The 27,361-nt window shown below is 41.3% G+C and overlaps 1 protein-coding gene across 3 annotated transcripts in view; it reads left to right on the forward strand.

Moving 5' to 3' along the window:
* The first annotated feature begins 11,240 nt into the window (after positions 1–11,240).
* rb1cc1 (RB1-inducible coiled-coil 1) overlaps positions 11,241–27,361 on the forward strand; it is a 168,746-nt gene continuing 152,625 nt past the window's right edge. For 2 of the 3 annotated variants that reach the window (XM_069921504.1, XM_069921505.1), the window contains exons 1-2: positions 11,241–11,408; positions 24,779–24,890. In XM_069921504.1, the coding sequence (XP_069777605.1) occupies positions 24,820–24,890 (71 nt within the window). In that variant the 5' untranslated portion in view covers positions 11,241–11,408; positions 24,779–24,819. The remainder of the gene's footprint in view (positions 11,409–24,778; positions 24,891–27,361) is intronic. The other variant, XM_069921503.1, reaches the window with a different exon arrangement.

Genomic DNA, 27,361 nt, shown 5'->3' on the forward strand with positions numbered 1-27,361 from the left:
ACATATCAAAATGCACAACTGATCCCATTAAGAGCTAGAAACAGCACAGGGTAATGAAAGCATGGGCCAACCGAAAGTGGCAGTTTATAGTGTTACGCCTCATCAGAAGCAATTGAAAGATGCATAAACAGATGGGTTAGACATCCTGGACAGCTGCAAAACACTGTTCCTGTAGAGAATTGGATTGGAGTTCAATCCACAGCACCATAAGAGCAGCAGAGACGATCAGTGAGGTGTCCCACCCCTCCATTGATGTGATCTACCAGGATCGTTGTTTGAAGAGGGCATGCAAAATTGTTGAGGACCCCTATCACCCTGCATACATCATCTTTCAGTTACTCCTGTTAGGAAAGAGATACGGGAATATCAGAGCCAGTAACACCAGGCTGAGAAACAGTTTATTTCCCACAGGCTGTGAGATTGCTGAATGACTAAATGAACTGCTCACCCTATCCCTTCAAAACTCTGCTAATTATTAAACAATGATTAATAATTACAAACTTCCGTTTTAGTAAAATGGGATTATCACTGTAAGAGATAGAACAGACAGGAAGGACGGAATGGTCACAGTTCACATTTTACACAAGCACCATCACAAGTCACAGCCCAGCGACAATTAATACATTGGAATAACTGAGAGAAGGTTTGTCACCGTCTGTTCCAGATTCGATACATTTGCAAAGACATTGTGATTTTGTAGGGGAGAACCATTCTGACTGGAGACAGCTTTTTGAAGCAGCTCTTGTGGCCAGCCATTTTGTGGAATTCAGAGCAAAGCCGGCTCTGAGAATGACTGGGCCTTTTTTGGTGGATTGACCTGTGCCAGGAGGGTCTTCTGGGAAGCAAAGTGCTTCATTTTGATTGTGACTAATTGTGAAGGTCACTTGGAGAGACTGGTACCAGGGTCTTGGAAGCTTCATGGAGGCTCCCCAGTTTGAGTCTTGCCTAAAAAAGGACCAAGGGTGTTATGACTCCAGCTCATGTGGATGGACATTTCTTCAAAGGCAACGCAAGGAGAATTTGCGAGTCTGTAGCAGCTACAACTTTAGTCTCCCCATCAGTTCAATATTAATTCTAGGCATTAAATTTCAAAGGCATTCGCTTCAACGCTGAATTTAAAAGAAGTAACTTTCTAGATTTTGGCTTGGACTGTAATGGTTTGGATATATCATACACACATCTGCGCATAGTTGGGAATAGATTTAGTGTTAAGGATAGTTTAAGAGTTAAGACTATAGTCTAAGAGTTAGAAATAAGATGATTGTTTTAAAATTAAACACTCTGTGATTCATTGTCTATTACTTCTTGTTACAGGTGGTTCATAACAATATATATGTTTCACTTGCCTGTAGATGTGTTATGTCTGGTTGTGTGCTTTCATTTTTATGCAGCAAGGACCAGAGAACACTGTTCTGCCAGATTGTACTTATGCAATTGGTTGATAAATAAAGGTGAACTTGATTTTTTTTGTCTAAATCATTCAGTATTTTAATAAATAGTACATTTGTCAAGTTTATTGCCATCTGATTGTACAAGTACAACCTACTGGAACAGTGTACTGCGATCCTTAGTGCAAAATATACAGACACACAATCAGACATAACACACATACAAAAACAACAGAGTCAGGACAAGTATTTCACTATATGAGAAATTAAAGTTTCGTGGATGGTTTTAGTGTGAGCAGTTCCTTTGGTCGTTCAGCATTCTCATTGCTCTTTGGAATTTGATATAGTTGGGCAGGCTGAGGTATATTGCCTGTTTAATGGTCTTTGTGTCATCACATTCATTCATTTAATTGTTGAATGAATGTGCTTGAAATCAGATGTATTGTGGACTAAACCTTTGTTTTAATGGATGCAAGTTCTGGTAGCAGCATGTTGTTCTCCTTCCAAAAGAAGAAACAGTTCTGGGGAAAAGTGAGTTAAGTAGCCCTGTGTACAATGTGATAAATACCTAGAAATTTTACCATTGCTAGTTCCTGAAACTTTGTGGTTTCCCAAATCACAGTGCATATCCTCTCAGATCACTTGGGGGCAATTAAATGTTTAAAAACATTAATTTTGGCATGACTTATGAATTAACTTGTTCTGAAAAATTCAATGCACAGAAATGAAGGTCAGGGCCTGTTAATCATGTAGTTGCTGTCAATATAACATGGTTTCCTCTAAATGTCTAACTATTTTGTCAAACCAAGAAAGTGTGACCAAGTTTTACTCAATACAGCTTCATATGAGTGCTGTATGAACTGCAATGTCACTCCATTCATGTCTTATGCTTCTAATGTTTGACATTTGTTGATATATATTAGTCCAGCTCAACATTCGTACGGAGATAAAAGCAGTCCTGGGATGTTTGTCAGCAGAAATGGTCTATGACGCTACTCTGAAGCTTCCTGGAGAATTTGTTGTACTGGCTACTATGGACACATCATGCCAATTACATTGACTGACTACAACAAACAATGCAGTTACAATGGTCTGTGCCAGCGGACTTGCATGCTGCACACCTCTTAGTGTGATGTGACGCTATTTGCTGACCTCTTCAGAAAGTATACATTTGTCAATGCCAAGTCATCCAACGCCAACCCCAGAGTTTCATAATCCATCAGAATGAAAAGACTGACAACGTATCCATTGGCTATTTTAAGCCAGCATATGTTGAGAACCAGCTGAATACACCAACAACTGAACTGAAGTCACAAGACCCCAGCCCTTCATGTCGATGACCACCCACATTTCAGTACCACAGGAGTGAAAGAAACAACACAGTATGCATAATGAGTAACAGTCGATAACAACAGAGAAAATATGGTGAGTTTAAACATTCCTGATGCTGTAAAATGGACTGGAAATGTTGACCTTAAGTGGAGACTGGTTAAATAAAGATTAATGCTGTACCTGCAAGCTATTGGAATCAATAGCTAACAGAAAATTGCAATGTTACTTATCATGGTAGGACCTAAAGCTCTGGAGGTTTTCAACACATTTACTTTTGCCAAGGCAGAAGACCAGAGCAAATTCAACAAGGTTATCAAGATGTTTGATGAATACTTTTCAACAAAGAAACATGAAACCTTTGCGATGTATGTGTTTTGCTCACACACACAGCTGCAGGAGGAGAGCTTTGATACTTTTTAATAGACTTAAAATTAAAAGCAAGAACATGCAATTTTGTATTGCTGCAAGATTCAACGATCCATGATCAAATTGTGTCTGGAATTAATGATAAGAAGGTGACAGAGAGGTTGCTGCAAGAAACAGAGTTTACCTTGGCGAAGATATGCCATGCCAATGAAGTAGCTCTGAAGCATATAGAAAAGTTCGGTGATAATGTAAAAGCCAGTGAATAGCCACAGTGTCTGGACACATACATAAACAAAAAATGAGATACAGGAAACAACAAAAAGATGGAAAGACATTCAATTGTAAATGATGTGGCACTAAACATGCACCCAAACAATACCCAACTTACTGGAAAGTTTGTAATAAGTGGAAAGGGCAGAATCACTATGCAGAACAATGTTTTACCAAAGGGAAACAAGAGAGAAGTAAAAGTTTACAAACTATAGAAGAAAATGCTCTAGTGATACACTTTTCATGGGCATGGTAGTGCAATAAGAGAACAGTGTTGAACAGGATTAGTGGACTGTGTTATTTGCATTCAAATGGAACAAATATTCCTTCCAAACTGGACACAGGCACAAAGGCCAATCTGATCTGTGAGCATGACATCAGGGCAATGCAGATAAAGCCATACATCCATTTAAAAAAAAACTGTACTGCTCAAAGCCTTCAATGGTCAAAGCATCGACACAGAAGGTACATGTAAACTCAAGTGCAAGTTAAAGATAAAGAGCATGAACACCAGTTCATTGTAGTCCCAGATGGACATTATTCACTGCTTGGTGACAAAGCATGTGAAAACCTATGCCTAGTCAAGAGTATGTACCACATTAACAGTGACAATGTGGATACTGGATCAATTTCCATACCTCCTCAAGGAGGGGATGCATATCTAGTGGTGGTTGCCCTGAGGCAGGTTCCAGTACTACTAAAAGAAAAGCTCAAGCAGGAACTTGACCAAATGATAGCACTAGGGGTCATAAAGAAAGTGGAGGAGCTCACAGAGTGGGTGAATTCAATAGTGTGTCAAAAAAAGGATGGTGACCTATGTGTGTGCATGGAATCAGAAGACCTGAAAGCCAATGTAAAGAGGGAATATTATCAGATTCAGGGATGAAATTACAAGTGGTGCAGTTTTTCACTAAATTGGATGCCTCCCAGGGCTTCTGGCAAATAAAACTGCATGATGATGGTACAAAATACATACATTTAATATACTGTTTGGCTGAGGATGCCTTCTGGAATTTCCTCAGCTTCGGAAGTGTTCCACAGGACAATGGAGCACATCATAGAAGGCATAAATGGGGTACATATGCTAATGGATGACATGATCCTTTGGGGATCCACACAAAAGCAACACAATGAGAGGTTCATCAAAGTGCTACAATGCATCCAGAAGAATGGATTAGAGCTAAATAGAGCAAAATGTCAGTTTGGTGTAAAGCAAATCACCTTTTTGGGAGACAAATTGTCAGAGGCAGGTGTGGAGCCAGTCAAAAGCAAGGTGAAAGCAATTCTAGGGACGCCCAGACCCACTGACAAAAAAGGCACATTGTGGATGCTGGGGATGATCAATTTCAATGGTAAATTCAACAAAACCTGTCTTCCAAAACAATATACCTGAGTAAGTTGTTACAGGACAAATGTGGATTCAAGTATACAGACAACCGCGAGGAAGAATGGGAACGACTGAAGACCATTCTAACTACAGAACCAGTGCTTTTGACATTCTTTGACACATCTAGTAGGACAAAAATATCTATGTATGCTTCAAAAGATGGAATAGGTGCTGTAGAACTTCAGGGTATAGGAGAAGATGGGAGGCCATTAATATGCGCATCAAGGACGATGACAACATCTGACTTTCGATATGCAAAGAGTGTCTAGGTCTGGTCTATTGGCTCGAGAAATTCCAGTTATGTGCATGGTTACCAACCTTCATGGAAGACACAGTCCATACGCTATTAATATCAATAATCAAGAAAAATCTCAAGTGAGATGTCACCATGGATACAAATACTGATGCTGAATCTACAATGTTATGACTTTGAATTGGTGTACACACCAGAGAAACTTATTGTGTTGGCCAATGTGTTGTCCAGGTCAATGACGCAGAGTGAAGCACACAATGAGAGTTCCACAGTCAGATGTGAATCGCCACCTGATCACTGGATATCTTCCTGTATTTGACATCAATCATTCCAGAGCTCAAGAAGAGTAGTGTGAGCTGACTCGATGACTATTGTCCAGTAGCACAAACATTTACTGTGATGAAATTCTTTGAGAGGCTGGTCATGGCCAGAATTAACATGTACTTAAGCAATGATCTGGCACCACTGCAATTTGCCTATCGTCATAATTGTTCCACAGTAGATACAAAATCGCTGGTCTCCACTCAGCTCTGGTACAGCTCATACATACAGCTCCTCTTCATCGAATATAGCTCAGCATTCAATACCATTATTCTCTCAGCGCTGGTCAAGAAGCTACAAACTCTGGGGTTCTGTACCCCCCTCTGCAACTGGATCCTTGACTTTCTCATCGGAAGACCACAGTCAGTATGAATTGGAAGCAACATTCCTCTCACTGATTTTCAACACATGGGCAGCTGAAGGATGCGTGCTTAGCCCACTGCTCTACTCATTATATACCCATGACTATATAGCCAGGCATAATCCCAAAGCTATCTACAAATTTGCCAATAACACCATAGTTGTTGGCAAAATCACAGATGGCAATGAGGAAGCGTACGGGAGAGAGATAGATCAGCTGTTTGAGTGGTGTCACATCAAAAACTCTGCGCTCAACATTAGCAAAACCAAGGAGATGACTAGACTTCAGGAGGGAGTCAGGGTAACATGATCAAGGGTTCATCAGGGCTCTGTGTGGAGAGGGTCAAGAATTTCAAATTCCTGGGTGTCAACATCTTCAAGGATCTGTCCTGGAGTCTCCATGTTGATGCAATCTTGAAGAAGGCCCGCCAGCGGCTATACTTTGTGAGGGGCTTCAGGTGTACCGTGGAGAGTATTCTGGCTTTTGCATTACTGGTATGGAGGCACTACCTCTCAGGACAAGAATAAACTCCAGAGGATTGTTAACTCGGCCTGCGACATCACAGTCACCATACTTCCACTTCATTGAGAACATCTACATGAGGTGGCGTCTTAAAAAAGCAGCCTCTACTCTCAGAAACCCCGACCACCCAGGATATGCCCTCTTCACTCTGCAACCATCGGGAAGGAGGCACAGGAGCCTAAATATGAGCTCTCGGCATCACAGGGACAGCTTCTTTTCCGCTGCCATCAGATTCCTGAATGATCAATGAACCAAACACTGCCTTACTTTTCATGCACTACTATTTTAATTTTTTAAATATTTTATTGTTGTAAGATGGTTCATAATATGAATGTTTGCACCATGATTCTGCTGCAAAACACAAAATTGTTCATGACAATTAGTTCTGATTCTGAAATCCAAGCAGATCGCAGCTGAAAGAGAAAAGGACACAGTTCTTCAGATGGCCATCAAGAATCTGAATGAACGATAGACTAGAGGTAAATGTCAGCTATACTACAACATCAGATTTAAGCAGAATGTTGTCAATAGGGTACTAATCAGACAGCGCAGAATTATCATTCCTCAATCACTGTGACAAGAGATACTGAAAAGGTTGCAAGAGGAGCATCTTGGAATTGATAAATGGAAAAGGAGGACCAGAACTGCTATTTATTGGCCAGGAATAAACACTGACATTGACAGGATAGTTTCCAGCTGTGAGACCTGTTTCAAACATCACTCAAAGCAGGCAAAGGAACCTATTGCAGTGGCCCGACACAGGAAATGGCCAACGAATGTGGCGACCGGCAAAACATTGTGCGGGCTGAAATGTCCGTTTCCATAGGCCACTAGCAAAGTGGTGAAACTGGCCAATCACTACCAGTGGATCGCAGGGGGCCCAGTCAGGGACCGGGCATCAGAGGTAACCAATCGGCAGCTGGCCCACTCAAGCCATGCCCTGGTGGTGACGCAGCCGAGCTGTCTATAAAAGGCAGAGCTACCACTAAATAAACTCAGTGTTGAATACACTTTACTGGTGTGTGCGTCTTTCTTCTCCTGTGGATTTGAACAACAGCCTTAAAGCTATAATCAAGAGCAATAACCTAGCTGTAGTCATAGGAGCCCCGCTATAGCAGTGACCCCGACTGGTCAAAATGGCACTTTGGACCCAAAGCTGCCTGGCGTCTAAACGTCATAACCACGGTTGCGATTTCAGAAAGCAGAGGTGCAGTTTGCCATTCGACGGATCTCCACCGACAACACGTGCTACTACCATGTGGCCAGCGCCCTCAATCAGGACACCACAGCCTGCATCATCGATATCCTCCGGTAGTCCCCAGAACAAGGAAGATATGTGGTCATTAAAGAGCTCATAAACCACACCTTCTGGCTTTCAAAGCATGACGCGATGCCCGACTGTTGCCTATTGACGGTTTAGGGGACAGGGTCCCTTCTGCCCTCATGAGTGACCTGCTTGCTCTCAACGATGGCCACACTTCCTGTCCACTGTTCCAGCAGATCTTCCTGGAGAGGCTGCCCGAGGACATCTGGCTGCTCACTGCGGAGGAAGACTAAGATGGATGCTATTCGCTCTTTTCCCATGCCGTCGATGGTGTACGGACTACAAGAGTTTGCAGATATGGTCAACTTTTATCGTTGCTTAATACCTGCAGCGGCCCGCATCATGAGCCCACTCCTTCCCCTCATGCCAGGACCCAGTAAAAACATACAATGTACCCAGGTGACCAAAGCCTTCCAGGCCACCAAACATGCCCTAGCCAACAATACCCTCCTCGTGCACCTGCGGCCAGTTGCCCTGATCGCCCTCACAACAGACACCTCCAGCACAGCAGTCGGGGGTAACTTGAGAAACTATGAATGAACAGTGGCAACCCCTGGTCTTTTTCAGTAAACACCTCAGGCCATTAGAGCTCAAGTATAATGTATTTGATAGAGAACTGTTGGCTTTAAGCCTGACAATTTGGCACTTTCGTTACTTCCTGGAGGGCAGGAAGACCACAAACCCCTTACTTTCACCTTCAGTAATGTGTCAGATCCGTCATCAGCTTAGCAACAGCAGCACCTGTCCTACATTTCTGAATTTACAAAGGACATTGAACACATAGTTAGCAAATCTAACATTGACATTGTGGGGCCCCTACCTGTATCCAGAGGCACACGTTACCTTCTTACAATGGTCAACCAGATGGCCAAAGGCGGTGCCATTATCAGAGACTTCAACAGAAGCATGCGCACAGGCCTTCATCAACACTTGGGTAGCACATTTTGGGGTCCCCAAACACCTTACATTGGACAGGGGGGCCCAATTCATTTTGTCTCTGGGCTGCCTTGGCCCACGTCCTTGGTACCCAACTCCACCACACCATGGTGCATCTCCCACAGTTTGGTGGAGAGGTTCCACAGACACCTTAAGACCGCCTTAATGGCACAGCTAACTGGGCCGATGAACTCCCTTGGTTTCTGTTAGGCATCCGCACTGCACCCAAGGAGGACCTCAAGGCATAATCTGCCGAGTTAGTCTATGATACCCCTAGTTATACTGGGCAAATTTGTGACTGTGACTGTCCCTGAGGCCCCTGGAGAACACATTGTCCTACCTATCTAAGTGAGTGCCTAGACACCCTTGCCCCCACTAACCTAGATCCCCACGGCCAACCCTGCACTTACATCCCATAGATCTTTACTGATTGTAAATATGTGTTTGTTCAGCACAGAGCTTACCGGCCACCTCTACAGAAGCTTTACAAGGGGCCATACTGTCTTAACACACAATGGCTCCACCTATGTTTTGGAGATTGGCGGCAGGAAAGAGACTTTCACACTCGACCAGTTGAGACTGGGCTTCTTGGACTTTGACCAGCCCATCACTCACCCGGCCCCACGGCATATGGGGCGGCCTCCTAAATACAGTGCCCTGATCGCCTGTTCTTGGTGGGGGAGGGGGGAGGTGAGGGGTGGTGTAGCGGCCCGCAGCCTGTACCTCAGGCTGACACAGGAAATGGCCATTGAACGCGGCAACCAGCAAAACATTGTGCGGGCTGAAATGCCCGTTTCCATAGGCTGCCGGCAGAGTGGTGAAACTGCCCAATCACTGCTGGTGGATTGCATGGTGCCCAATTGGGGCCCGGGCATCCGAGGTAACCAATCAACAGCCGGCCCGCTCACGTCACACCCCAGTGGTGATGTGGCTGAACTGACTATAAAAGGCAGAGCTGTCACTGAATAAACTCAGTGTCGAATACACTGTACTGGTGTGTTTCTTTCTTCTGCGGATCCAAGCTACAGCCTTAGGGCTATAATCGAGAGCTATAACCTAGCTGTAGTGACCTCACCATGCTATGATAATAACTGACATACCAGCCGAACCACGGCAGAAATTTTGGACTGATTTGTTCCAATTGAATGGAAAGAATTACCTGCTGGTTACTGATATCTATTAAACTATCTGGAGATTACACTGCTTCCTAGCATGTCTTTTGCTGGTGTGATTCCATATATGAAATTGATCTTTGCAAGACACAGAATTCCTCAAATTGTCTACAATGACAATAGACTATGCTGTAGTTGTAGAGAATTTCAGAACTTTGCAGAAGAGTATGATTTCTGACATGTGACTTCATGTCCTCTGCATCCACAATCAAATGGCAAAGTACAAAAAGGTGTTCACCGAGTTAAAAAGTTGCTCAAGTAAGCATTAGACTGGCTCAGACCTCTATCTAGCCCTACTGAGTTACAGAGCTTAGCCACTTGAACATTGCATGTCATCAGCTGGGCTTCTTATGGGATGTAGACTACACACCATACTTCTCTTCTCTACATATCCAAACTAGAACGAAGATGTCGAACAGATGAGAAAAGCACCTGCAAGAGAGAAAAAAAGGCAAACTATGAGAAGTCAGTGAGTTTAGGGGTACTGGCACAACATGATACAGTGAGACTCAGATTCCAACACTTGGGACAAAAAAGGCTATCGTTCTGGAGGAAGTAAATCCAAGAACCTAACTGTCAGAACAGAGGAGGGTCAAATACCGAAGTGGAATAGAAGGAACCTGTTGAAAACACCCGAGACACTACAGGAACAGACAGATGCAGAGGAGTCAGTCTGTACATCAATGGAGGAACCACAACCAGTGCTACACAGTAATGGACCAGCAGAGCCAACACAAGCACCCGTGTTAAGAAGATCCACGCAAGTTGTCAAAGAACCCGACAGACTGAATCTGTAAAAGAGAAATAAAAAAGTGACTGCACACTTAAAAGTTTGTGCTGCTGATGCTCGTGTGACGTTTGTGTTGAACTTTAAATTGAAAGAAAACTGTATTCATGTGTCATGTTAAACACCTCAAGGAAGGGGGATGCAGTACTCCAACCAGGAGGAGAATGTGACATCTGGGGAATGTTGCATCTTGGGTAGATTCAAGATGGATGCCTCCTGATGAGGTTTAGCCTGTGTGTGTTCTTAGTGCTCTTTGCTTGAATTAATAAATCTAGTTGTTTTAAAAAAAAACAAGTTTCTTTGTTGTAATGAAGGAAACATCACGATACTCAAGGACTGTCTCAAGAGCTCGTTAATCTCCAGAAAGTCACATTCTTTGAGCTGCAACCAGGGACTTGCTTCTCAAAACTTTTAATGAACAGCACTTCCCAGGCCGGTCAAGTGGATTGCTGGAACTGCCCAGAACCTTGCAATTCAATCACCTGCTGCAAATTACAGATTTATTTATTTTTTTTTCTGGAGATCCATCCAAGGGTTTCCTTGCGCTCATGTACTGTCGTGGAGCTACTACGACTGCCCTACGCCGTGCTCTCTGCCAACAATATTACCTGTAGACTGGAGCTGTTCCCAAACGGATTAGACTTCTGACGGTTCCGCCCTTGCCCTGAAAGTTGGGCAGCAGGTGTAGTTTTAAAGCACCTTTGCTGCCTTGGCCCTCCCATCCCTGGCAGGACCGACCTTCCCCTGCTCGCACACGCGAGGGCAGGACGGTGCGGTCCAATGACGGAGCGGGGCAACCGCGGCCGCGCGCACCAGGCTGCGTGCTGACGTCACAGGAGTCCGTCAGGGTGTTGACTCCGAAGCAAAAACAGAGAGAGAGAGGAGAAGAGGCCGAGCGCAGAAAAAAAACGCGGCCAGCTTGGTTGGTGGAGCTGTCCGGGTGTTTATGGCCAGCGACGTCAACTGCAGCCAGTGCTCGGCAATCTGAGGTGAGCGCCCGTTCCCTGGTCGGCGCCGGAGCCGAGAGCCATTCCGCGGTGTTGGCCATTGGGCCTGAGCTGTGGCAGCGCGGCTCAGGAATAGGCTCGACTCGGACCGCTCAGCCTTGGGCAGCGATCTCGTTGGGGGCTTGGAGGTGGCAGCCAGCGGAGTTCCGAAGGAATTGAGCCCTGAAATGTCCGGAATCTGTGTTTGGGATGGCAGGGGAGCCGCTTTGGGCGTGTTGTCTGTCCCAGGCAGGAATGACTCAGCCTCTGCCCACCCTTGAACAATGGTCAAAGTTTGTCAGCTTGGTTAGGGGAATGAATGTGGTTTAACTTTCGGTTGCAATATGTAGTGTTTAACCGAAATGAGCTTCTCGCAATTGATGGGTTATTTTGTTGCTTCTGTAAGTGTAGGTTTTGTCTAAGAATAAGCATTGACATTTTAATAATTATTTCTTTTTGTCTTGGTGTTTTAATGTAAAATCCCCTTAGTTACTTTTTGTCTTTTGCTGGTTTCTGTACAGAGTTCAGTTGGATTATTGAGCAGGATCAGATTGTTATATTATGTATAGATATGCTTTTGGAAGATAGATTGTGGGGCTTTAGTTAGGTCAGAGACAAATACAAACTTTCTGAAGACGTGACAGAGAAAAGGTGATCAACTGGGGCAAGTTTCTTTGGCAAGATACTAAAGTGGAAGGAATCAGTTTGTGTGTGTTCAGCAAGCAACAAATCTCTCTTGACGATCGACAAGAACCTTCCTGAGCAGTAATCATTTACCTTTCAAGCGCAAGAGCTTGGTGAAAATTCATAGATGTTAAATTCTGTGCGCAATATAAGAATTGCCTGACACTGGTGAACTTGGAGGAGTGAGATTGGACTGTGAATCAAAGAACTTTTCTGAACTTACACACTATATACATGTGCACTTAGAATTAGAAGGGAGGTTAAGTTAGCTTAAGTTAATAGTAATAAGTTAAAGTTTGATCCTGTTTAAGAAAATTAAAAGTAACTTTTGTTTAAGTAGCCATTTGTCTTGGTGAATTTCTATTGCTTCTGGGTTTTGGGGTCTTCTGGGCCTGACATACTTTAAACATGGAATACAAAAGCCAGGCAGAGGAAGAGATAGTGCACCACTTCACCTGCTACTGTGTATGTTTATGTTGTCTTTATTGTAACAATTATCTTTTTGTGTAGATGCATTTATTCTTCTAAATATTTAGATGCATTTAAAGATGTTAAAATATATTTGAATACATGTGCAAATGTGATCTTGCTAGTAAGATTGTTGATTTTTCTTTTGATTGTGTGTTTGAGCTCCAATTCTGTGTTCTGATGTCAGTATTTGCATGATACCGCAATTTTTTTTTCGAATGCATTGTAAAAACTTTATGAAAATGTGTATGAAATGGGCAGGAAAAGAGCATTTAGTTTATTGAAATTGTCCCCACTCTCTTCATTGTTGGTTCAAGCTACCTAAATATTTTCTACATTCTTTACAACCATGTGAAACATTGGTAAAACAAAGAAGAGAAGATCTGGGCAAATAGAAAGAAGATGGACAGGAACGTTTCTGTTTGATTCTTTAAAGCAGTTGGCACTATTCCCAGTGAAGATCAAATATAAGCAAATCCATTTTTGACCTTTGCCATTGCTTCTCTCAAAGAGCAGTCTAACTCTCCTTTGCAGTTAGGCGACTGACACACTTTCCAAAAACTTTCTACTTTCTGCCTTCAGAAAAATTGAGAACTGGCTAAGTGTTTAGTCTTTCAACGCTCCATAGTTTAGAATTGTTTCCTTGACACTGTCATATTTTTTAATTGGCTTTATGTTTAAGTATGCTGACCAGACTTTCATTTTTAATTATTTCTGCAAGTCACATTTGATTTTTATGGACTAGATTTTAATCTTTAATTTCGGTAGTGGTGCTTAAACATTGCAATTAATTTGATGTGCAAAAAATCTCTTTGTAGCATTTAAGATACAAATTGAAAATATCATACAGTTGATCCAGTGCATTGCAGCAGAAACTGAAGCAGTGCATTTATTATGTTTTATTGTTGCGAGCCCAGAGGACCCCAAAACCTAGCAGCAGTAGATATTCACCAAGTCAAAGAGTTACTTCAACAAAAGTTGGTTTTAATTATCTTTAAACATCAAAACAGAATCACACTTTAATTTAACTAACCTAACTTAATCCCCTTCTAATTCTAAGCACACGTGTGCACGTGTGTGCAATGTGTGTAAATTCAGAAAAGTTCTTTGGTTCGCAGTCCAATCTCACTTCTCCATTCCTCCAAGTTCACTGGTTGCAGGCAATTCTTATACTGTGCACAGAATTTAACATGTATGAAGTTCACCAGGCTTTGGTGCTCAAAAGGTAAATGGTTACCACTCAGGAAGGTTCTTGTCAGTTTTCAGAGAGAGATTTGTTGCTTGTTGGACGCCAATAATTAATTCCTTTACATCAGCCATTTCAGTGTCTTGCTGAAGAAACTTGCCCCTTCTGGGTTTTCTAGATGATAACCTCTTTCTTTCAGGTCACTGCAGAGTTCCTTTTCTGTTTCCCTTATTTCTAGTGAAATAATATACAGCTAGCCATCTCCTCTTGTATGGACCACAAGAGCTTTGACCAGGCTGAACTAAGAACTCACAACCTGTCTTCAAAATGGGGTTTTCCCACAAGCCTGCCAGTTTGTTCCAAACTCAGCTATTGCTTAGACTGTGGCACCGGACCCAGTCTTCTGAGTTTGTTCATCTCTTGCTTTCCAAAACAATAATCCATTACTCCATAGCATGTTCAATTAACACCAACTTGTGAAGTCCTTGTAGGCATTCTTCAAAGTTTTTGCAACGGCTCCCGGAGCCTGGACTGTCTTGCTTGAACAGAGCTCTGGCATTTTAAAAGAGAAACACTGTTTTGAAGTGTTTGTATCTGTGTGACCTAACTTAAAAAAAAATCTGCCGCAATTTATCTCTTTTAAAACGTAACATAATCTGTCGCAGTATAAACATGTAAATGGAATTTATTGTTACATGTACCAGTGCAGGGAAAAACATTGGTTTGCATGCTATCCAGGCAAGTCAACCTGTTATTGAGTACAGCAGTAAAAAATAAGACAAATGCTCAAGAGTACTACAGAGGAAAATGTTCTATTAACAGTGCAAGGGCAGTTCAGTGTTCAGCAGTCTAATAGTGGGGAAGAAACTGTCCTGTTTTGTGTAGCCTGTGCTGCACTCTCAACTTTCTGCAATTTCTTGCAGTATAAGGTCGAGCAGTTCCTGTAGCAAACTCAGTTTTCTGGACAAGGTAGTTTCTGTCATGTATCTATAAATTTTGGCTGGAGATGTTGGGAACATGCAAATTTCTTTAGGCTTCTGAGGAATTAGACATTGATACACCTTGACTGGGGCATCAACATTGATAATATTTGTTGATAATATTTACATTATAATCTTCACTCAAGCTTCTCTACTTCAGCACCATTGATACCGACTAGGGTGTATGCTCCACTCCTCTTTCTGAAATTGATGACCAGCTCCTTCCTTTTATTAACAGAAAGGCTGAAGTTATCATTGGGACACTGTAATTAGACTTTCTCCTTCCTTTAAAATTTCTTATCATTGTTTGAGCTCTGTCTGCAATACTGGTTACATTTGCAAATCTGTAGATGGAGTTAGAGCAGTAATTTGACACACCGTTTTATAAGTATGTATGGAATATAGTAAGGTGCTAAGAACATATCCTTCCAAGGCATCATGTTGAGGATTATCGTGGAGGAGATTTGATACTCATCCTTGCTGATCAGGAAGTAAAATATTCTGTTGGAGTAGAGAATCCTGAGACATGGTTTCTGTCATTTGGTGATGAGTTGATTTCAGACTATGGTGTTGGAGGTTGATCTGCAGTTGATGTATTGAAGTCTCTCATCGGGTTCTTCTTGTAATCCTGATAGTTTTCACGTATTATGATATTAATTATTCATTTAAGATATCAACAATCCTGGTTGGCTTGCAAATAATTTTGCTAAGCTGCTGCTTAACAGCTATTACATAAAATTGGAGCTTATAGACTTTAGCACCATTTTAGCATGGGTAGATGGTTTCTTGAAAGGAAAACAATAGTTTTGTTCGTTTTGTAGCCCAAGGAAGGTGCAGCAGGTATGATTACTCCGTCCTCCGCTATACTCTATTCTATGATAATTGGCAAGCATTTAAAAATAAAGTATTTCAGTCATGGTTCCAATTGTACAGCATAACTACTTCAGTTAAAAATGAAGAGCTGTTTTCTTCCCTTTGAGAGGTCTGTGCCTGGCTCATTCCACATATTGTTAGAAGGATGATAAAAAATGGATTGGCGATTCTCTTTATTATGCGCATGTATTTTATGAACACAGCAGCAGGTTTTATTTTTTCTCAAATTAGTAACTAATTTCTGCAGTAAATGGATACTAATGGTTGACTTTTCATTCTTTTGAAGATGAAACCGCTTTGAGGGAAAGTGAACTAGAATGAGAGCAAACCCAAAGTTGTAGATAGGTTAAGCAAATAGATGAGAGATTGCTAGTTAAAGAATGACAAGGGAAATTGTGAGCTTATTCAGTTTACTAGGAAGAATAGAAAAGTAACTTGACTGTTGATGAAAAGAGGGAAGTTTGTTGGTTCATAAAATGCATTGTGTCAACATGCAATACAGCAAACAATAAGGAAGGAAGATACAACTGCTCCCCAGGTCAGATTTACGAAATTTCAAAGTTTCGATGGTACAATGGCATGACTGTTACTTATTTTTATGTAATACACTAAAGTAAGGTAATCACAAGCATCACTGATTTTTTTTCCCCCCAGTAAACGTTATTTATTCCTCTAAGGGGAATTATTTGTAGCCTCCTTGTTCAATCACTTATTTTAATTGTCAGAAAGCTTGCAGGGACTGATGCAACACTGTCAGGAGAGAGCGGGGCAGTGGGATCAGAGTGGGGACTGGTATAGTGCTGTCGGGAGAAAACGGGGCAGTGGTATCAGTGCAGGGACTGATACAATGCTGTCAGGAGAGAGCGGGGCAGTGGGATCAGAGTGGAGACTGGTATAGCGCTGTCGGGAGAGAACGGGGCTGTGGTATCAGTGCAGGGACTGATACAATGCTATCATGAGAGGGGCAGTGGGATCAGAGTGGGGACTGGTATAGCACTGTCGGGAGAGAATGGGGCTGTGGTATCAATGCAGGGACTGATACAAAGCTGTCAGTAGAGAGCGGGGCAGTGGGTTCAGAGTGGGGACTGGTATAGCGCTGTCGGGAGAGAACGGGGCAGTGGTATCAGTGCGGGGACTGAAACAACGCTGTCGGGAGAGAACGGGGCAGTGGTATCAGTGCAGGGACTGATACAACGCTATCAGGAAAGAGTGGGGCAGTGGGATCAATGTATGACTGATAGTTCTGTCAGGGGAGAGTGGAGCAGTAGGATCATTGTGGGGGCTGATGCAGTGCTGTAGGGAGAACAGGGCAATAGGAACAGTGTTGGGAATGATAAAGGGGCTGTGGGGAGAGAGCGGGAACAGTGTTGGGAATGATGAAGGGCTGTGGGGAGAGAGTGGGGCAGTGGGAACAGTGTTGGGAATGATGCAGCATTCTTAGTGTTATTCCTGTTCTTTTGCCACATGATTTTTTTCGACTTGCTCTGGGTTTGTCGGAACGTAACCCCATCATCAGTTGAGGAGCACTTGTAGCATGTAGCATGGACAAATGAAGTGGGATCAGTGGAGGGGAGGAGACCATGAGGAAGGTGCAAGGTGTGTGGCTCTAGAAAAATGGAGATAGGAAAAGCACAAAAGGAAACAGTAGAATTGGATGGGGGAGGATGCTGACCTGAAATTAGAAAATGTCACGTTCATGCTGTTGGGTTTTTGGATACCTAGTAATTAAATTTAATGCAGAAATTGTGAGGTAATATAAGTTGGTAAGGAATCAAAAGGAAGACTGTTGCCTAAATGGAGAGAAGTGTCAAATAATTGAAGTGCAGAGAGATGTAGGTGCTTTTGTGGTGCATCGTGAAAAGTTAGCAGATCAAAGTAATTAAGGCCAATTGATATTTTTCCCCCTGTATTGCTAGAAGGTTAGAGGGTAAAAATATATCAAAAATGTTGTTGGTGAGATTGCACCTAGATTTATGTGCATAGTTTTGTCCCCTCATTTGAGAATGAGTATGCTGGGAATTTCAAAATAAATCCATTAGGATAATTCCTGGGATGAGATGGCTGTCCTATTATAAGTGGCTAAAGAAATTGGATATGTATTCTTTGAGACTTGTAAGAATGAGAATTATTCCTATTGAAGCATACATGTTGCTAAGGGGGCATATTGTAAAAGACATTGAAATGTTTGCACTAGTGGGAGATTCTCAAAAGAGGAAACACAATTAAAAATATGATAAAAGGAGACACACAGGAAAAAGGAAACGGACCCAGTGGAAAGAAGTGGGGAGGAGTTGACATGGCTGGTGGTAGGTTCAAGTTATAGCTAAGGTAAATGTTGAAGGATTAATGGACGATAGATGAGAATAAAGGGAGCTCCCATCCTTTTGTTTGGAGGAGGGAGGGAATGAGAAGAGAGAAATGGAACAAATATGGGAGATGGCTCTTTTTACCACAGTTTCCTGTGTTTCCTGAAAAAAAGACATTTCAGATGTCCTGGAATAGAGGCCTCATCTGGGGAGCAAATGAGGTGAATATGGAGGCTCTTGGGGTAATTTATAGTAACACATCTGGTTTTTCCAGATAGACATGCTGCTTTGTATTTTATAGGATTCATTACTGTGTAGTGAAATCCCAAAGGATTTCTTTTCCATTAATTTTAACACTTGGCCACAACTACCCTTCCTAAATAGCCCTTCTAGGCAAGGCAAGGATTCACATGCACCTTTTCCTCCAACCTCATCGTGTATTTGGGCATTTCTGTATATTGGCATCCTCTACATCAGTGAGAGCAAGTACAGACTTGGGTACTATTTTGCAGCGCATCTGTCATACTTCACCCTTTCTCTTAGTTTACCGATCCTCTCCTGGCCCATGTTGATCCCCTCCAACTTGTCCTCATTCTCCTATCACCTAATAGCCTGAATAAGCCTGAGATTGTTTGATCTTGGAAGCTAAGCAGGCTCAAGATTGCAAAGTACTTGGAGGCAAGGCTGTGACAGATTATAGATATGTTTTTGGGAGATAAATTGGGGCAGGTTTTTTAGTGTAGGTCACATACAAACACTTTAAAACAGATCTTATTTAAAATACTGGAGCTCTGCTCATGCTAGACAGGCTGGTGCCAAGGTTTAGAGAGTGTCCAAGAGATTTCACTAATGGATTGTTGTTTACAAAAAGGCAACAGATGAAGTAACTCATTGGAACTGCAGGCTATCTGGAGTGGAACTTGATGTTCTAAGAGGGTCATGTGGTTTTGCAAGCAGAGAGAGTCAAACAGCTTTTTCTCAGTGAGGATTCAGTTCTGCCATGCTACAGTCAGGAGCAGCAGCTGGGACTAAAACAGGACAAGCTGGAAAGCTTGTAGAAAAAAACCCATTTGGAAGACAGATTGTGAGTGCTTAGTTCAGCATGGTCAAAGCCCTTGTGATTCATACAAGAGGAAAGGACTGGCTGCCTAATGTTTCACTTGAAATAAGAGAAACAAAAAGGAACTCTGATGACCTGAAAGAAGGAGGTTATCATCTGGAAAACCTGATGCGCCAAGTTTCTTCGGCAAGGCACTGAATTGGCTGGTTCCAAGGAATCAGTTGTGGGTGTCCAGTGAACAACAAATCTCTCTCTGATAACCAGCAAGAACCTACCTTCCTGAGTGGGAACCATTTACCTTTCAAGCACCAAAGCCTGGTGAACTTTATACATGTTAAATTCAGTGCACAGTATAAGAATTGCCTGCAACCAGTGAACTTGGAGGAATGAGAAGTGAGATTGGACTGTGAATCAAAGAACTTTTCTAAACTTATACACACATCACATACATGTGCGCTTAGAATTAGAAAGGGGTTAAAAGTTAGGTTTGTTAAATTAATGGCAAAAAGTTAAAAGTTTGATCCTGTTTTCATATTTGAAGATAATTAAAAGCAGCATTTGTTTAAGTAGCCATTTGTCTTTGTGAATATCTTTTGCTGCTGCGTTTTGGGGTTCTCTGGGCTCATAACAAGACCGCCTAAGAACACCAGGTGTTGTAGGTTTCAGTGAGAGGCGCTGGACAAAGTGGCAAATCTCTGTCTGTATTAAAAAATGTCATGTATGTTATACTTTCTAAATGTAGTATTTTGTAATGATAATGGAACCTTTACCTTCTCTCTGCACTGCACTGCATGAAAGACCCCAACAATGAAGACGCTGTTTACATCCGGTAACGCACGGATGGCAGTCTCTTCAATCTGAGGCGCCTGCAAGCTCACACCAAGACACAAGAGAAACTTGTCCGTGAACTACTCTTTGCAGATGATGCCGCTTTAGTTGCCCATTCAGAGCCAGCTCTTCAGCGCTTGACGTCCTGCTTTGCGGAAACTGCCAAAATGTTTGGCCTGGAAGTCAGCCTGAAGAAAACTGAGGTCCTCCATCAGCCAGCTCCCCACCATGACTACCAGCCCCCCCACATCTCCATCGGGCACACAAAACTCAAAACGGTCAACCAGTTTACCTATCTCGGCTGCACCATTTCATCAGATGCAAGGATCGACAATGAGATAGACAACAGACTCGCCAAGGCAAATAGCGCCTTTGGAAGACTACACAAAAGAGTCTGGAAAAACAACCAACTGAAAAACCTCACAAAGATAAGCGTATACAGAGCCGTTGTCATACCCACACTCCTGTTCGGCTCCGAATCATGGGTCTTCTACCGGCACCACCTACGGCTCCTAGAACGCTTCCACCAGCGTTGTCTCCGCTCCATCCTCAACATCCATTGGAGCGCTCACACCCCTAACGTCGAGGTACTCGAGATGGCAGAGGTCGACAGCATCGAGTCCACGCTGCTGAAGATCCAGCTGCGCTGGATGGGTCACGTCTCCAGAATGGAGGACCATCGCCTTCCCAAGATCGTATTATATGGCGAGCTCTCCACTGGCCACCGTGACAGAGGTGCACCAAAGAAAAGGTACAAGGACTGCCTAAAGAAATCTCTTGGTGCCTGCCACATTGACCACCGCCAGTGGGCTGATAACGCCTCAAACCGTGCATCTTGGCGCCTCACAGTTTGGCGGGCAGCAGCCTCCTTTGAAGAAGACCGCAGAGCCCACCTCACTGACAAAAGGCAAAGGAGGAAAAACCCAACACCCAACCCCAACCAACCAATTTTCCCTTGCAACCGCTGCAATCGTGTCTGCCTGTCCCGCATCGGACTGGTCAGCCACAAACGAGCCTGCAGCTGACGTGGACTTTTTTACCCCCTCCATAAATCTTCGTCCGCGAAGCCAAGCCAAAGAAAAAAAGCACTGCTATTCTTTTTTTAAATTTTTAAAAAAATTTTCACACTATGAACCATACTAATCAAAATACACACAAACATTTCCCTCTTGAATATACACAGTGACATTTTCTCCCCTTTTTCCCCCCTCCCTTCCCTCCCTCCTTCCCCCCCCCCTACCCACTCAACGTTCAACCTATATGATACATTAAACCCATTAAACAGTGTCATCAGACAATGAAAATAAACAAAATTTGTGTCTTCTACTTTTACATAGTGGGTCAGTTCATTTCGTCTTCTCCTTCTGTCATTTTAGGCGGTGGAGGTCCGCAGTAGGACTTTTCTGTTGTGTTCCATGTACGGTTCCCAAATTTGTTTGAATACTGTGATGTTATTTCTTAAATTATATGTTATTTTTTCCAATGGAATACATTTATTCATTTCTATGTACCATATGCAGGATTCCAACCTTAAAGTTGATAATTCTCTTCCTTTCACTATGTTTGACCCATAGATTATTTATTGCTCCAGAATGCAGCATTTGAAGTCTCTTGAGCTTCACATGTCCATCAACTTGGAGTGTCTTTTAAATTAATTTGACAGGTCATTGTGTGGAGAGTTTAATAAGAATATAAGTAACATTGAAAGATTATACTGAAATTAAATGGCATATGATAGTTATTTTTGAATCCTCAATTTCTGACGCTTTTCTAATGGGGCTTGAGAAAAAGATTCAAGTATATCCCCAAATCTGCCTTGTTTGGAAAAAATGCAAGCTCTCACTTCTCCTGTCAAACTCTGGCCAAAGTTGCACATTCAAGTTGATAATGAGATCTTCAAGCTCAGGCTTCAAAGACAACAAAAATAGAAAAAAATAGAATATCACCTCACCAACATCTGCAAAATGTACTCAGTCTGCCTGATAATCTCGGAATTGAGCATCTGTTTCAGGAATCGGGTGGCAGGGACAAGAGGCAGACTTGGGGGTTAGAAGACTGGGATTTCTGTTACGTGATGGGCTGAGTTTTGTGCCTTGTTTGATTTTTCTTGATCTTGAAAATTGTTTCTTTTTTCATTTGACCAAAGGGTGTCCAGATCTCTTAATTCATGTGTAGTGTGCTCTCTTGAGATCGAAGTGGTCCCTATTTTACAAGATCTTATCCTGAATCTGAGAAAAATGGGTATTGTGCAACAGGTTTGTTGGGACCTTTTTCTTGCAGATACAGAATGCATGGTCCATTCTCTTATTAAATCATGGAATTCTGAAGCACAGAAACAAGCCCTTTGGACCATCAAGTCTGCACTGAACTACTGCCCTCTATCTCCCTCCCATCTATGTACCCAACCAAATTTTTCTTAGATGTTGAAATTGAAACCATAGGTTTTACTGCAAAGCCTGATGAAGTACCTGAATCATTTTTGATAGCATCAAACTAATTGATGCAAGTTTTAAAGTATTAACATAAATAGGAGTTTGAAATATCTTGAGCTGCGAGAACAGAAGTAAATGTTTGTAAATACAGTGTGGGGAAACTCAGATTAAAATTTCAAACTCATTTAATACAGTAGATGTAACTGAGACTAAAGAACAAATGTGGATCCATTAATATATTCCCATAGAACTTGTTGGATGTACATATATTACAACTCCCTTTTCATATTTTTATTTGCCACCACTTTATTGTGATGGTCTAGGTAATGTTTAGTCCCAAACTTCAAAAGAAGTGCTTCTCAGAACTGGGAAACTGATTTGATTCTATTTTTGGAAGGATAATGGAAAACATTGCTTTACTTAGTCAGCAAAGAATTTATCAGTGACGTCACAGCTCAAAAAGTTGTTACACTTTAAGAAATCACGAGTTTAAGTTTGGACATGTGAGTTCTGTGTACCACCTTAAATGGTAATAAGCTGTGTCTTGCACAAAATGAGGAATCGTTAATCAAGCTGAGAGTAGAGTAACAGTCTTCATCTAAAAATGTTACATTCAAACCTATTTCCTAATCACTGTTGATCGCACCCATGGGAACTGAATTTAAATCCAATAAATTATTATAAATACATGATGTTAATTCACCATGAAAATAAAATTGTAAATTAAAAAACGGATCAAAAATATTGGTTTTGGAAATTTGCGGAAATCCAAAATCTTAGAATGAACAAACTATCTAATTTGTAAATATTTAAAGTATCTATTGGAAAGATTAAATTATCTTGTTTTTTATGCAGATATTGATCAGCTTCTCTGATCCATGTTTTGGGTGTACCCAAATTTAGTGAGATTCTGGAAAGACATTTTGCAAACTTAATCAACTATTTTTAAGATTATTTTGGAACCTTACCTGTTAATTGCTTTGTTTGATTTTTCTTTTTTCTTGTGATTCAGATAAACTTGTATCAGGATCTCAGGAAAAAGTTTTAACTTTTACCACGTTGATAGCCAGACCAGTGATTTTTATTGAAATCGAAAGATGATTCATCCTTGACTTGTGGTTATATGACATAATTCTTATTTAAAATTAAAGAAAAATAGATATAATATTAAAGATAGAAAGTTCCAATTTATGAAATTGTGGGGCTTATTCTTAGAATTTTTTTAAATAATTGTAAGAATTAACAATTATTGTATGTTCTGGTGAGTTTTTTGAATATTTAGAATATTAAAACCATGATATACAGAATCAGAAAAACAAATAATACATATAATTAATAAAAAATACATGGTGTATATAACACATTAATCCCTCCCTCCTACCCACCTTCTCCGATTCCAACCCTCCCCCCGACACTATCCCCTCCATACCTCTTCCCTCAAACCTCTCCTAACCAACTAACCCAAACCCCAAAGAAGAAAAAGAAAGGAAGGATATAAACCACAATAATATAATTAATGACCATGGATTAGAGTAACACCACTACAGCGTGGCCAGAGAATTCAAAATTTAAAACCTATGTAATCCAAATAAGGGCTCCAAATTGTCTGTTTTTTAAAAAAAAAGTTATCACTTAAATTAAATGTTATTTTTTCCATTGGAATAAAAGATCTCAATTCCATATGTCATCTATGTAAACTCAAATCAGTCTAATTTTTCAAAGTAATCGCTAAATAATTTCTGGCTACAGCCAATGCTAGTCTCAAAAACACAATTTGAAACCTAGTTAATCTCAATTCCAAACTCAATTTTTTAATATTACCTAACAAAAATACTGATGGATCCAATAGAAATTTAACTTTAAAAAATACATTCTAAAAGTTCTTTAAGTTGCATCCAAAAAGATTTTACTGTATCACATAGCCAAGTAGAATCTAAAAAAGAGCCAACCTCCTTTCGACATCTAAAATATAAATCTGAAGAAATTATCTCTTTAATTTTTCTGAAGTTAAATATAATTGATGTATAAAATTGTAATGAACTAATCTCACATTAACAATTTAGTCATACTATCTTTACTTAAGTTCCGCCAATTTTCTTGATTAATTACTATCTCTAAATCTTTTTTCCCACTTTAATCTGTTGACTCATCCATTTAAGTATGTTTCTTGTGTTATTCGAAGGGAGATTTCATGGGTGAGATGAAATCAACAATACTACAATGTTAGGAAAGAACTAGGCTTTAAGTTTGAGCTGGTATAGAGGCCTGGTGGGCAGGCACTATATGGTATTAATGGTTATATCTGGGAAATAGTGCATGAAACAAATGCAAGATAAGTCAGAGATAATAGTGAATGACGTTGAGTGGACTGAAAGCTGCAGCAAAAGTATGCCAAGCAATGGAAGACTTCAAGGTGGCAGAACAACTTTGTGTGCAAATTGTATTTAAACTTTGAATTTGCAGTAGGTTGAATAATATGTTTACATCGAAGTTAGAGCTCATTGTGTTAAAGGTATTTATATAAATATATTTATAAATGTACTTTCTTGTTAATAGATAAATGAAGTGAAGAAGTTGATGAAAGTGGTGGTGGCAACATGAAGTTGTATGTATTTCTGGTAAATACTGGAACTACCCTTACATTTGATACAGAACTTGCTGTACAGACGTAAGTACATATGTTCAGAATTTTTGTTATTTGCATCTACATTGTCTGACTTGTTTTTATAACTCTGCATCACTTTATTTGGCAATATTGATATCACCATCTGCAGGCTGAAGTTCTCATATTTTGTAGAAGAATTTAGTTGGTAGTATGCATACTAGATGTAAAAAGGAATAATACCTTGGCTAAAGGAATAATACCTTGGCTAAAGAAATAAATCAACAGACATGTCCATGGGTTTTTACTCACTAGTGATTTGGAAATCGAGTGTGAACATTGAATTATTGTCAAAGCTTTCACTTAATGTTTATTGCTATCACTCTTTATGTATGTGAATAGAACATTACAGCACAGTACAGGCCCTTCAGCCCTCTATGTTGGGCCAATGTGCATATTCCCACCAAAAAATGCAAACCCTTTCTGTTTTGTAACTTTGTTTATCTTTCATCCATGTGCCTGTCAAAGAGTCTCTTTAATGCCCCTAATGTTTCAGCCTCTGACATTTCAGGTACCCACATCTGTTTTTTTTAATAAAAACTTCGATGACGTCCCTAAACTTTCCTCCCTTCACTTTGTACAGATGTCCTCTGGTGTTTGTGGGGGGGAGGCGCAAGCAATCCACTATGCCTCTCAAAATCTTGTAGACCTCTAAGTCACCTCTCATCTTTCATCGCTCCAAAGAGAAAAGTCTGAGCTCCACTAACCTTGCCTCATAAGACTTAATTCCTAATCGAGGCAACATCCTTTGGACCTTCTCCCATTGCTTCCACATCCTTCTGTAGCAGAATAATTTAATACAATTATGGGATAAAATATATCTTAAAAAGGTATAGATTGTGGGGGTTTAGTTTAGGTCACACTTCACAAACAGACATCTCAGTTACATTTCACAAACAAACATCTAATTTGGAATGCAAAAGCTTGTGCGGATGGAGCCTTCAAGTCTACAGTGACTTTACATGGAGAATGCCTATGAAGACTTCACAAGTAGGTTTTAACTAGACTGATGTTGTAGAATTGAAATGGACTATTGTCTTTAAAGGAATCACATGTTTGAACAGATGTCCAGGCTCAAAAACTGATTAACCTTTTATTGCTAAACTGGTGCCAGTGATCTAAATTTCTGGTTGAAATTTGATGTTCTAAAAGGGGTCACGTGGTTTTGCAAACAGAGAAAAATAACATCCCATTCTTTTTGGGGGGCGGAGGAGGAGAGGGAGAGAGGGGAGAGAGGGGAGAGAGGGGAGAGAGGGGAGAGAGGGGAGAGAGGGGAGAGAGGGGAGAGAGGGGAGAGAGGGGAGAGAGGGGAGAGAGGGGAGAGAGGGGAGAGAGGGGAGAGAGGGGAGAGAGGGGAGAGAGGGGAGAGAGGGGAGAGAGGGGAGAGAGGGGAGAGAGGGGAGAGAGGGGAGAGAGGGGAGAGAGGGGAGAGAGGGGAGAGAGGGGAGAGAGGGGAGAGAGGGGAGAGAGGGGAGAGAGGGGAGAGAGGGGAGAGAGGGGAGAGAGGGGAGAGAGGGGAGAGAGGGGAGAGAGGAAAGAGAGGAAGTTGAATAAAGCAGTTGGTGTTGAAGATCTGCTGCAAAACCTCATTTGAAGATGGGTTTTGAGTTCTAAGTTCAGCCGATTCTAAAGTCTTGTCGTCAATTACAAGAGGCTTTGGCTGGTTATTGTGTTTCTCCTGAAATAGGGGGAATAGAAGAACTCTTTGTGGTATCCTGGAAAAACCCATGAGGGTGCAAGTTTCTTTGGCAAGATACTAAAGTGGCTGATTGAAGGAGATCAGTTTGTGTGTCCAATGAACAACAACTATCTCTCTAAATGAACAAAGACCTTCTTCAGCAGTAACAATTTAAGTTAAAACACCAGAGCTTGGTGAAGATCATAAATGTTAAATTCTGTGCACAGTGTGGAAAATTGCCTGATACCAGTGAACTTGGAGAAGTGAAAAGTGAATGATAGGACAGTGAAACGAAGAACTTTCCTGAACACATACACGTGTGTTTAGAATTAGAAGGGAGTTAAGTTAAATATTGATATTATTATGTATGAAGAAAATTGAAAGCATTTTTAAGTAACCATTGTCTTAGTGAATTTCCATTGCTGCTGGTTTTCAGAGTTTTCTCAGTTCGTAATACTTCCTATAATGAGGTAACCTGAATTGAGGTCACCAGAGATTTATAGAGTTGCAAATGAATTCTGTTCCTTTAATAATGGAGACTAGCATCCTGTAGGCCGCCTTAACTATCCAATTGACCTGCATGATAACCCCAGGGTCCCTCTGTACCTCCCCACTGTTAAGTATCCAATCATTAACCCTGCACTCAGCCTTCCAAAAAATGTATCACTTCACACTTAACAGATTGAATTTCAACTGCATTCTACCACCCAACTTTGCATCCTCTCCTACGACAACCTTCAGCACAATCCACAATTCCTCAACCTTTGTATTATCTGCAAACTTACTTACTCATCATTCT

Source organism: Narcine bancroftii, chromosome 2, assembly GCF_036971445.1.
Source record: "Narcine bancroftii isolate sNarBan1 chromosome 2, sNarBan1.hap1, whole genome shotgun sequence".
NCBI lineage: Eukaryota > Metazoa > Chordata > Chondrichthyes > Torpediniformes > Narcinidae > Narcine > Narcine bancroftii.